This window comes from Condylura cristata, unplaced genomic scaffold (genome assembly GCF_000260355.1).
Source record: "Condylura cristata isolate star-nosed mole 26May11 unplaced genomic scaffold, ConCri1.0 scaffold00002, whole genome shotgun sequence".
Taxonomy (NCBI): domain Eukaryota; kingdom Metazoa; phylum Chordata; class Mammalia; order Eulipotyphla; family Talpidae; genus Condylura; species Condylura cristata.
Genome location: NW_004567103.1, coordinates 47,142,435 through 47,155,215, shown reverse-complemented (window position 1 = coordinate 47,155,215; position 12,781 = coordinate 47,142,435). Strand labels below are relative to the sequence as shown.

The window sequence follows — 12,781 nt, the reverse complement described above, 5'->3', positions numbered from 1 at the left end:
TCATCCCTTTATTCCTCCAATTGAACTTCCCCTTAATTTCCCAAACATCTTTGTCTTAGCCAAGTTATTGAAGATAACATGTAAAGTCATGTGGTCAATTATTAAGTTATGCTGGATCTTCCCCAGTATCTAGGATTATTATTAAACTTCTACATGGAGTTTTATCTTATCAATCTATCCAATGCTTGTTTATTTACCAGCCTAGAAGAACTCAACAAATACTAAATGGTTTCTTTTATGCTCCAAGTACTTAGAGTAATTCTCAGGCAAAGCACCCTTTAGGGGATTAAGTATACATGGGCCCTCCCTGGTGGCATAGTGGGTTAAAGTGAAGCACTGCAAGTAAGCCAGTTGCTTCAGTGCAAGATCTATCCCTTCCAGGAGGTGACCACATGGCGAGGCAGACCTCTCCTGATCCACCCTCTGCTCCCCTCAGCAGTGTACTTCTCTGATCTATCTGCCTATTCTGCTCCCCACTCTGTCTCTGGAGAATCCTTCCAATGCCTCTGGCCTGCACCCCAGTTCTGTATACATAAATAAATCTTAAAAAAAAATCCAGAAAGAGGCAATAAAGCAGATGGAAGAAAAAAATTTTAAAAAAACAGTTCATATCTTCTCATCCATCAAAAACAGGTCTACCTCTGATTCCTCCAAAGAACTTTTCCCTTAGTCACTACTCAGTTCTACTCCTTCTTTCTGGGCCATTACTCCTCCTTGAGGATGAATATCAAGCCCTTTATCTGCTCATCTGATCACTGCTGGCACATTTGAGAGGGCTTGCAACCAATGAACATTTCTGGGCAAAGGATGACAGAGTGGGGTGTCATTTAATGTGTTAAATGTGAGAGCCAAAGTTAAAGTAACACCAGAGAAACACCAGGAAGGAAGTGACCACTGAAGCAACAGTGGCATGGAAAGATACATAAAAAGTGCTCTGTGGGAATGAAGAAGTAATTTGTTTTTGATTTCTTAAATATTTATTTTTATTTATTTATGCATACTAAAACTGGGGCATAGGCCAGAGATGCAGGGATGGGGGAGGGGGTGAGAGGATTCACCAGAGACAGAAGGGGGAGCAGAACAGGCCGGTCTATTGAAATACATGAAGAAGTAATTTTATGACACCATATGCCTATGAAGGAGTGCCTGGGTGAAAACACAGGAGAAGGAACAATGAAAGACACTGGAGAACTTGTTATTCATTTAACATTTACTATGTTCCACAGGCAAAAAAAGAGCCTAGAGTGTGTGATGAGTATATGAGCCCTTATGACGCACAAAGTTATGGTCACGAAGGAGTAAGGCACAAAGCCCCTTGCCTGGGTGGAAAGAGGTTGAGAAGGAGGTGCTATTTAAGTTGTCCTAGGTTGTGTCTCAGTCTTGAAATAGAACAAGCTTAAAAATTATTCATTTTTATGTTTCATGTCACTTTCCCTTTAAGGTCGGTATTGGAACAGAGTAGTAAAGAGACACACATTGAGAAATGGTATATGAACTGCAGGTATAGGGTGACATTTATGACTCCCAAACGTTGGTCCTCCCTGCTCAGATCTTGGCCAAATTGATCGGTACCACAACCTTTCCAAGAGTGTGGGCGTGGAATGCTTTCATCATGTTGTGCACATAGTCAGTGAAGCAATTGCCTATGTCCCTCAAACTGAGTCAGAAGTACAATTTGGATTTGAAGTTTTTATTTTTGAAGGTGCTGGGAAGATATTTGTGTTTTGTTTGTGTGTATTTGTTTTTGTCGTTGTGAGAAACATCTTCTAAAGAATAAAAAAAATTCATGCAAAGTTCTCATTTTAAAATTTTGTAACACAAAATTAGAAAAAGCAGTGATACCCTGCAAGTCTCCTACACAATTATAACCACTACTGATACTTGTGTGTTGCCTTCCAACTCTCCCAGTGAATATTTTTATGTAAGCAATATTAGACTTTGATTTTTCCTTGACTTTATCACATATGTACTTCCAAAGATATTCTAGCTATGTAGTGAACACTATTTTAAAGTCTGCTATACATTTGAGTCATGTAAAATAATTTCATCTATAAATGTTAACAAGTCTTCTAAGCTTCTTGTTTAAAAAATGTACTATTTTTTCATTTAACATATATTGTTACTTGGTTATCCAACTGGTAATGAGCAACCAAGTGAGAGATACTGAAAATGGTCCACCTCGGTGAAGTTATCCCATGAAAAGACCCCCCAGTGGAATTATTTGTGAATGAACAAAAGGTACTATTTAGAGTTAACACTTATCAGGCAACATCAGATAGTAATATTTATTACACTAATGCACAGTTCAACAATCTTTGTGTGATAAAAGAAAGCTTTGTATCCAACATGTGCACAACTCTTTTTAATCTTCTGCTGAAAGACTATGAGGACACACTAAATTAAACAATGTCATCAAGGATTAAGTGCATAAGTCACTGAAGAAAAATGGCAAATGCCAAACTTTTTATAAGTATTACTAATAATTAAAATCTTTCATCATGAAAGTATCATTGCAAAATATTACACACTGATGGAGTTAGATTTTCAATAAGCCTACATCTGCATAACCTATAAATAACATCAATTTCCTACCTTCTGTACATATTTTCCATTTGAAAATTAAATTTCCCTCTAGATTATGACTTTATTCTTAACTTATAAACATGTTTTAATCATTAAACATTTAAATTTATCTATGACTATTTCTATTAGTATAAAACACATCCAATTCTCTTCACTGAAAATGAAAGTCTAGAATGATTTTTTAGAATTTCTAAGCAGAAGTGAATTACATGAAGAGTTTATGAAGCTTTACAAATGTATTATACATGTATTATACATCAAGTACATACACTAAAAGTACATACTCTAGAAGAAAAAAAAACCTCTTGTGGGCTCACTATATCTTTTCCTCTCTTTCTTATTTCCCAAGTTCTTAGTATAACATCCCACATACTCTTTAATCAACCCAGTAAAGTATCTCTAGGAGATAAAGACTAAATTATATAAATAATCACTTAAGATATTGCACACAGAGAATTTTCCTTTTTTATTATCAGATAGTAACAGTAAAGATTCTGAAACTGGAGTCAGAAGACCTACCTAAAACACTCAATCACTGAGAATTAAAAATAAGATAATGAATCTGGAAAATGAAACCATATAGAAATGTCAAGAATTTTTTACTTCTTAAGTGCAGAATTTGGAACTTTCCATTATCATAGCTAATATAACAGTAAAAAGAAAAAATGTGAGTCAAAATATAGCTCCCATGCAGAAACTATATTACAAGTGATCTCTAATTAAACCATCACAGAGCACTCCAAACACTCCTAAACCTAGAGAAGCACAGCATGAACTCAGACTGCATGTGGTTGAGGGCTCACCCTGCCTTGCACAAGCTTTGGCCAGCTCTAGCTTCAGAGCATACTTAAAGGGTATGTATACTGTACCTCTTAAGCAAGTCACAGAATCATGAGAAAGACTCCATCCTGAAGGACAAGCACAAGAGTAAAGCTGTGGCCTCTGTGAGGAAAGCAGACATAGATGGCTGCAGGAGGCAGAGTCACACGAATTGAGAGCTGTAATGGAAAGAGAAGAAAACTTTGCTGGATGGAAAATCTCGCTCATTAAACTTCACAAAGACATGCTGTAATTATCTTCCAAAGCCTCTCCCCCACCCCAAGATTTGCAGACGCTAGTACTTTGTGTGTTACAACTGCTGTTTTGGAGTTTGTTTGTTGTTTGCTTTTTCTAAAGTACCCCACGTCTTCCTGGCATCATGTTTCCTGTACAAAATTTCAAGGGAGGAATGATTTACCCAATGTCATAGATCAATCAGGCCCAAACCAGCTTATCAACAGCAGCTTAATAATTTGGATTTAGTAACAGAAATACAACAATAATATGTGACTCCTTGCCTGACATTAAAAAGATCTTTTACATCAAACTAAACCCAAATATGTGTTTGCTATGTGACCTTGACATTTATCCACAGTCCAAATTTGGGGCCCATAATGATCTTTTATATTTCTATTGATGACATTTTTGTGTGTGTCTGGTTTGGGGACACACACAAAAATGATTTGAGCTTCCCAAACTCACCAGGTATTCTCATTCAATCAAACACCATTCTAAGTAATGGGAATACTGTAACATGGAACATATATTCTAAACAAAAGAGGTAAAACTAAATTAATAAATTATGTGATTTCAGAATATAAGAGTAAAGAGCAAAAGAAATGAGAGGAGGAAGATATTCTTGATAGGGTGGCCAAGGCCCACCAACGGGCTTTGAGTAGAATCCTAAATGACAGGAAGGAAAAACTCATACAGTGATCTGGAGGAAGAATACTCCTGGCATAGGAAAAGATTAATACAGAAGTTTTGAGACAGGAAATATGATGGTGGGCTTCTGCACAGGAATGAAGTCCAATTTAGCAAGAGTAAGTGGGAAAAGAGGTCAGGGAGATTTCAACTACAAGAACCTGAAGTCTGATGAGAAGCCATTGCAAAGTTTGGAGAGAGAAGATTAGGTGATGATCAACTGATTTATTTCCCTACCAAAGCCATATTTTTTAATCACCTAGCTACCTGCAGGATTTGCTGTAGTGTAACACAGAAGAGCACTGACAAGGTACCAGTGTTGTAACAAAGGATCCTTAATCTGCTTTAAACTGGAGCATGGCAGCAATAAAAAAGATCTAAAGAACTATCTCATCTCTACTGCATTTGTCTCTGAGGAAACTGAGACTCAAAGAAAGGTCACAAAGCCACTAGTCAAATGCTGAATAAAATTTAGATGTACTACTGTTATACATATAAGGTTTGAGTTTTCCCTGGTAAATAAAATGACTAAAAACGTTGGTACTGGGACAGCTAGAAAGTGGGAAGGAAAATTTATTGTCCAAACAAATGGATGTGCAACAATGTGCATTTAGCAATTCCACAGTAACTTTTTCCTAAACTATTCCCAAGTGGGTTGGCCGACCATGGCACTTACAAGTCGGTTGTTTTGAAGAATGAACTGCAACAATCCCAAGGGGATGGGCGACATTATTTATTATGACTGACTGGTTCCCTCCGTGCCACTTGTTGGCATGCATAACCTTTTGAGTACTGCGGTCAGTCCAGTACACCGAATCTTCAAAGAGAGTTAGGGCATAAGGATGGCGCAGAATCTGTGATGCAGAAGAGAACAATAAGAACATGCCCAGAAATAAAAGTCAAAGTGAACAATCCATCTAGCCAAGAAGATGGGTTTTTGTTTGTTTGTTTTTTAGCATTTCAATAAAAATAGACAGTTCAAGAGATAGACAAAAACATATATTGTTTGAGCACTTCCCCACTATACCATTCCAAGTATTTGTGTCACTTTATCTTTATCTGGTAATTACTTTAGGCATCCATTTTACAAATGAAAGCAAAACTGAAGTGCAGACAGTAAGGCAGCTTCTCTGGATTACCCGTCTAGTTACATGTTTCTCATCCCTGCTCCCAAATCCTAGACCTCCACCCAATACCACCACTCTGTGTCATGCTGTTCAACTTACCAAATCACTGGCTACCACCTGCTTCCGATGGTTTCCATTATAATCACAGAAGTCAATATAATCGAGATACCCATCCATGAAGTAGAGCAGTCTGTTGGGGTAATCAATTGTTATGCCATTGGGCCAGAAAATCTTGTCCTGGACAATGACAGCGCGTAAAGTGCCATCCATACTGGCTCGTTCAATACGAGGGTGATGGCCCCAGTCAGACCAGAACATCACATGGTCACTGTGAAAAGAAACTAGTTACCAATTGGAAGGGACATGTGTCAATATGAAAAATAACTGTCATCTCAAATAACAGAACATCATATTTATGCTCTCAAATAAATCATCTCCACTTCAGGATGTAGGCAGAGAATGTATTATTTTCTGAGTGCTCCATTGAAAAACTGTAATCATCATGCAATCACAAGTCATTGGTGTTCTATAATGTACTAAAATATGCAGTACATTCTGACACTGAAATGTCTCAATGCCAAATTCATGTTTCTGTTCAATCCACAAGTAGTCTATCTAGAAAAATCTGTTTATTTTTATTTGTCTACCTTATCATGTTTAAGATAACAGTCAACAAATTCATCATAAATTATACTGGTACGTTATACTATACAATACCTAGGAAATTTGCACTGAATTGAATAGAACTTACCTATTGTCAACCTGCAGAAAGGAATCTCAATAAAGAATCTAGGTAAAATGAAGAAAAGAAGCCCACAGGCACCTGGGAGAATTTCTATTCCTTCCATTTGGGATCAACAAGCAAAAGTTTTCAAAACAGTTGAAAAACAGGCAAAAGTGTGATGCAGACAGGAGCTCTAATACACAACATGAAACTGAAGCAGGAAAAATCTGGCTTTTTTGTTGTATTATCACAAGGTATAAAAGTTATAGCAAATTGGCCCATCTATGGAATATTGCTATATTCATTCACTCCAACTTAATCTGTTACTCTGTAACAATCATATGTATTACAAGTTTATAAATCAACATGATCTTAAAATTAAGTGAATACCCACTTGCTTTTGTATGCTTTGTGAAGAAGATTATTCAGACAAAGGAAGGCTAGAAATAGCCAACTGGATGCTTACCATGTCTACAGAGATGCTTAAATAAGGAATCATTTAAAATTTGTGTTATGTATACCAGTCTCATCATGTTACTGTTCTTTTTCCCTGATTATAACTTTGTCAAGGTAACATAATTTTTTTTCAAAAAGGCTTACTTAATTCTGGGGTCTAATGCTAGTCCCCTGGGATTTGTGATGTTGTCACTAATCAGCACAGTCCTGTGAGTCCCATCCAGTTTAGAGACTTCAATCGTTTCCAGAGCATAGTCAGTCCAGTAGAGGTTGCGGCCTATCCAGTCCACAGCAATGCTTTCAGTTAGGGTGGTACTACTCTCAAGTATCTAAGGATAAAAGTAAACCAAGAGTGAATTCTAAAGGGAAGAAATTCAGGAAATTCAGAAACTTTCATGAAAATCTGGAATAATGCATCTAACTGGGCCTTTGATAGTTAATAAGAATCAAAAAAGTATGTCTTCCCACATAGTTAACCAGCAAATCAATAGCAGATCTCCCTAAAAAAAAAAAAAACATATAAGATTTCATAGGATTGAAAACTGTAGGATAACACTATCATTGGACTAGTATACTGTTTCATTTATACTCAGTTTTGTGCAATTAAATTTTGCAATTCAGCTCTATCCCTTCACTAAGTTGGCAACCCTATGAAAATGAATGTCTGCATGCCAAAAATGTTATCTTTGTTAAATGCCAACAATTACAAAATAAATATCTAAGAAGCAGAGGAAGCATTATCATCAGAAGACTAGAAATTGAAACTCTTGAGTTATAAACTGAAAAGTATGACTAAATTAAAGCCAATGGGGTGAAAATTGCAAAAGGGAACTAAGAGACTTTGTAAAATCTTTGTATAATGTAAACTGAAACTCAGAATAATGGATCTACCTTCAGAGGCCACATTGAAGCACCAATAGATTAGGAGTTATGAACATCAGTCCCTTTGAATATCTTGTGTCCAAAGGGCAATATAAGAGATACCCAGGATAGGGTGGCATCTTCTCTCATAGGTAATAGCAAATAGACAAAGACAGAGGAACTAGTCAAGTCAAAGTCAGTAGAAATGTACTTACTGCTTTTTTGTCTGTTCCATTTTGAAATGCACTCCAGATTTTGCTCTGAGTTCCATCAGACCAAAACACCCGTTCACTGACTGAATCAAAATCAATAGCTATAATGCGAGTACCTTCTTGAATAAGTGAATAGATATATTGGAACTGGGGAGTGATACTGTCAGCAACAATTTGGTTCTGACTTGCCACAAGTAAGAGCAGGTTTTCAGATGCTGTCCAGGAGGAAAATGCAAAAATTTCAGTGATTCTCAGAGAAAACACAAAGTATCTCTTTAATTTGATGCAATACTTTTGTGACAAAAAGATTAAAATCCAAACTATAGTAATGGGGGGAGAGGAACCCTATTTTAATGATTTCATTTTATTTTAATAGCTGGTCTTCATATTTTAAAGTGCTTTTACATAAATATTCTATATTTTCTTTGTCTAAAAGGTCAATATGTAATTGCAACAGGGTGGTCACCAGGAAAAGGAGAGGTTCCATGTTCCCTGACCCACCCAAAAGGAGGGTGGAGATGAACAGAGGAGAGAAGAATCTGGAGAGGAGACTGAGGAGGAAAGCAGCAGGATGGAGAGCCAGAAGGAGACCTGAGGGAGGTACATGGAGCAGAGACATGTGAAGAAGCAGCTCTTGTTTCTTGGCCCTGCACTGGTTGAAACAGTTGAAACAGATATGACTGAGAGACCTGTGGGGAGGTTGACTATGGCAGCATTTATCTTGATTTTGATTTTGCTCTTTTTCTTCCAGATTTGTCTGGCCATTTCTGACCCTTTTCTATGAGTCTCTGCAAGGTGCTGTAGAGTTGTGGTGGGCATTCAGGCCTTGCTTTGGGCCAATCCCTTTTGGGTAGACTTTTACTCATGAGGGGTTGGGTAACTTTGGGGGCTTGATTTAGAAACTATATGCTTTATGTTTGCTGATTGTATTAAAGTTTCTTTCCATTAAAGGTCTTATATATTTTGTCTTGATGTGGCAGATGGCAGAACCTATTTAGAGCAGGCAGGTTTGGGGATTCAGGGGTGCCCCCTCCCTGCCCTATAACAGATTTGGCACTCAACGCGGGGCCCAAACTCACGACCCTGAGATTAAGAGTCTCATGCTTTACTGACTGAACTAGCTGGGCTGCTTCTTCACATGTCTCTCTGTTCTATGTGTCTCCTTCTGGATCTTAAGTAATGCTGGTTTATCATATTAGAATTTGACATTTGTATATATTTCATCATGATCACCACAATGGATTACTTTAAATATATAATATAACTGCTTTTAATTAATTTAAATTATTGAGTTTGAATTAATATAATTGAATTGAATTCATTAAGCACTAAAGATATTTTAATTAATATGATATAGAAATAATTTTTAACTAATATAAAAATTACTTGAATATTATTTAAAATAACTTTTAAAATCATCTTTTACCCATGTGTTTTAATCTCTATTTCCAAAAGACACCAAAATCTTTATGTGATTCATTTAATCCTCAGAAATTTAGGTTTTAAAAAGACTATTTAACCTGTCCAGACTTGAGTACATTTGACGCCTAATCAATAGTGTCAATGTATACAATACAACATTTTATCCTAAGTTCTGGAGTGTGCTATTTACATTGGCTGGAGTCAGTTCCCTTTCAAATTCAATCATTACCTGTAACTTTACAAGTCCTCTCATCAGAGTCTAAAAGGTATTCTTTATCACACCAGCACCGAAATGAACCTCTCAAATTGTGACAGTGCTGACTACAGAAGCCTGGAATATCACATTCATCTATGTCTTCACAGGTCTTAGAATCGTTGGCAAGTAGGTATCCTGATGGACACAGGCAGTAAGCACCAAAGGGCCCCTGAATGCATGTGTGGGTACAGCCAGCATTAGAATTTAAGCAGCTATGTTGGTCTAAAATAAAGAAAGAAAATCACAAAGGCAGAAAGTCAGCAATCTTCTTTTTTGTGGTTCAATCACTGTAGTACTTGTCATGAAGTCCTAGACCACTTTCAAGGAATACACAGGTAAAAGCAGCATTCATTTGGATGAGCTCTAAATTATTCCGTGTCTGCTCTAGTTCACTGAGGCCTTACTAAAGTCTTCATATCCACTAGAGTTGAACCACCTTGCACACTATGACTCTAGTTAACTCCTTTTAGTGCAAAGAAAGACTTGGGGAAATACTGTTAACATGAAAAAATACACTGTCATTGATCAAGATGCAAGAAACTTAAATTATTGCCTTCTTGCTTCCTGTCATTCTTTAGCCATACAGAAATGGATGATAAGACTTTGAAATCTAAGAGTAAGATATAAAAGTAAATCAAAGGAAAGGGAAAGGCAATTGGAACAGAAGACACGGGTCTATGAACATGCCATCATTCTTACTTTCAGGGTGAGAACAGCAGTGACTGAAACCACCCAAAAGATAGCTGATATACCTGCGGATGCAAATACCCTCTATTTCCATGTGTATTCTGACTCATTTACAAGTGACAATACAGATCATGCACTAGAAAGGGGAACAAGTCAAAATGATTAGGACATTTTCAGCACAAACACAACACATATAAATATTTCACAGTCATACCTGGTTGGGGTTCATCTGAGAGTGAGCATTGATTAAAGAGGAAAGAAAGAAAGGATAGTAGTTAGGATTACATGCCAATCATAGGATTTTAATCACAGTACACACAAATCCCCAGACTTCATTTGTTTTGTGGCAAATTGATTGAAATTAGAAAATATTAAAGTTAGAAAAAAATCATCCGCATATTACAAACAGAACCAAATTTAATTGAAAATCTAATGGCCTTATTTCACCTCATTTTTTAATTAATCAATGATGTAAAAAGAAGTAAAAACACAGAACCAAGTACAAAGAATTTAATCAGAAATATGATGCAGTGATTTGAATTCCATGATGATTATCCCTACACAGATTTGAACTCATTGAAGAACTGAGATCCCTTTCTCAAAAGCTACATTGTGACTATGACAGGGTGATGTGTACCAGGCCACACTCAGAATGAATTCATGGCCAGTAAACTGTGGTCAGGAAACTTACTGCAAAGTGGGGACTCATCAGTCCCATTGGGGCAGTCAGAGATGCCATCACACACTGCACTCATATTCAAACAGATGTTAGAGCCAACGCATTGCCATTGCCAACTGGGACAGTGAAAGGCCTGAGTAGGGCAGTCCTTCTCATCACTCATATCCCTGCAGTCATTGTCCCCATCACAGAGCCACGCTTTGTCGATGCAGAGTCCATTGTCACATGAAAAATGAGATGAAGGGCACGTTCTGGGGACACAGCCATGGTGCTCATCAGATCCAGAGATGCAGTCTAAGTGCCCATCGCACTCCCAACCCCCTGGAATGCAGACACCATCTGCTTGGCACTGAAATTCATCTGGGTGGCACATGCCAGGAGGTCTGGATGCTAAGAGAAAAGCATAGAGGAAATGGGTTTGTGAATGCAATAGGCCATACTATTTAACTCTTAGAGTCAGAAAAATTGTTGTGAGGTTAATAAGTTTATAATGACAAATATGAGAAACTAATATTAAAATCTAAAATGATAGGAGGGTATTTTCTGACACAAAATTCTTTACATGTTTAATTAGTGGATCTGACAACAAGCTAAGATGCACAACAAAGGCAAAAGAAAATTCTGTGTCCTGTAGTTCAAATGTTCACTCAATTACAGACTAAATAATAGGAGGTATCTAGCTCTTTCCTAAAGAATCAGAGAGCATTTCAATAGAGCCTAAATAGCCATTATGATTTTGAAGTCACATGTTAAATATTAGATGTTTGGGTGTTACAATTTTTTCTCAAATGAAGGAAATTGTCCTGAATCATCTGATTAAAAAGGATTTCTTTTCTCTGAAGCTCCAACTAATTTCATCTATATCATTTCTAAGGCTGTGGTAACTATCTTGCTTTAATTATCCTCAGTTTCTAATAATTCTCTTACCAGACCAAAGACAAGAACCATATATAACATCTTACTAGATATCCAACAAATAATAGCTGAAAGAACAAGTCCACTAGAGTTATACCAAATACCCTAACTGTGCCATGATTTGACCTCTTTATTGAAGTTTAAAAGAAACTATTGAAATATTTTTCTAGATATATTAACTTTCAGACTGTGGAACTTACTAGTTTGGGAAGTTGTAAGAAAAAATAACAGTATGAAAAAATACCTGAGAAATATTTAACCTACCTATAGGATTATATGAAACTGCTCTTTTATACAACCATTTGATGTACATTATTATAAATGCATTCCTTTGATAATACTTTGTAATTTAGGCTGCCCTCCCTTCAACTTGAAAGAAAACTGTGGCAATGTGAATTATAGTAAAAATGAAATAATTTCTTCATCTGGAACACACTTGAGTAGAGAGTACTTACGACAGTTCATCTCATCAGAGTTGTCAGTGCAGTCAAAAACACCATCACAGCGATATGTGTTGCTAATACACCGATCCTCTGAGGCACATTTGAATTGAAAAGTAGTGCAATTAATGACTAAGAATGAAAGAGAAAAGCGTTAGAAATTTTCTCCAGGAGAAAAATGAATAAACATTGAGACTTTTCTAAACACCATAAGTAAAAATAAGCAATCCACTTACCACAGCCTTTCTCATCAGATCCATCAGCACAGTCCTTGGTTCCATCACAGATATAAGATAAGTCAATACATCGATGGTCAGGGCACCGAAACTGACTAGACAGGCACATCTCTGTCGATTCTAATGTCATTCAAAGACAAGACCAAGGGACAGTTTATTTCTTGTTCATTGAGTAACAGAGCCAAACTGAAAATGCTAAGGAAATACATGTTAGCTCAGTTGTATGAGTGTTCAAAATTCAATCAAGTCTGCCACACTGTCAAAGAGCACTCAAATTAGAACCATTTTAGGAAACAAGAAAAAAGAAGGATGTAGGGCACAATCAAAAACTGGTATTATGCCCTAAAAGACCATTCTTAGAAAATTAATATCATGAGTTTGGACTAGACTATACCTCATCAGTACTACTGAGCTCCTGACTCTCTACTACAACTAATCTA

The 12,781-nt window shown here is 36.7% G+C and overlaps 1 protein-coding gene across 1 annotated transcript in view; it reads right to left on the bottom strand.

The window, feature by feature from the left end:
* LRP2 (low density lipoprotein receptor-related protein 2) overlaps positions 1 to 12,781 on the bottom strand; it is a 163,707-nt gene that overhangs the window by 81,235 nt on the left and 69,691 nt on the right. The window contains exons 26-34 of the mRNA XM_004674868.1: positions 12,342 to 12,461; positions 12,121 to 12,237; positions 10,763 to 11,140; positions 9,358 to 9,606; positions 7,710 to 7,921; positions 6,778 to 6,962; positions 5,553 to 5,781; positions 5,003 to 5,180; positions 3,453 to 3,581 (exon numbers count right to left, since the gene is read on the bottom strand). Coding sequence (XP_004674925.1) covers positions 3,453 to 3,581; positions 5,003 to 5,180; positions 5,553 to 5,781; positions 6,778 to 6,962; positions 7,710 to 7,921; positions 9,358 to 9,606; positions 10,763 to 11,140; positions 12,121 to 12,237; positions 12,342 to 12,461 — 1,797 coding nt within the window. The remainder of the gene's footprint in view (positions 1 to 3,452; positions 3,582 to 5,002; positions 5,181 to 5,552; positions 5,782 to 6,777; positions 6,963 to 7,709; positions 7,922 to 9,357; positions 9,607 to 10,762; positions 11,141 to 12,120; positions 12,238 to 12,341; positions 12,462 to 12,781) is intronic.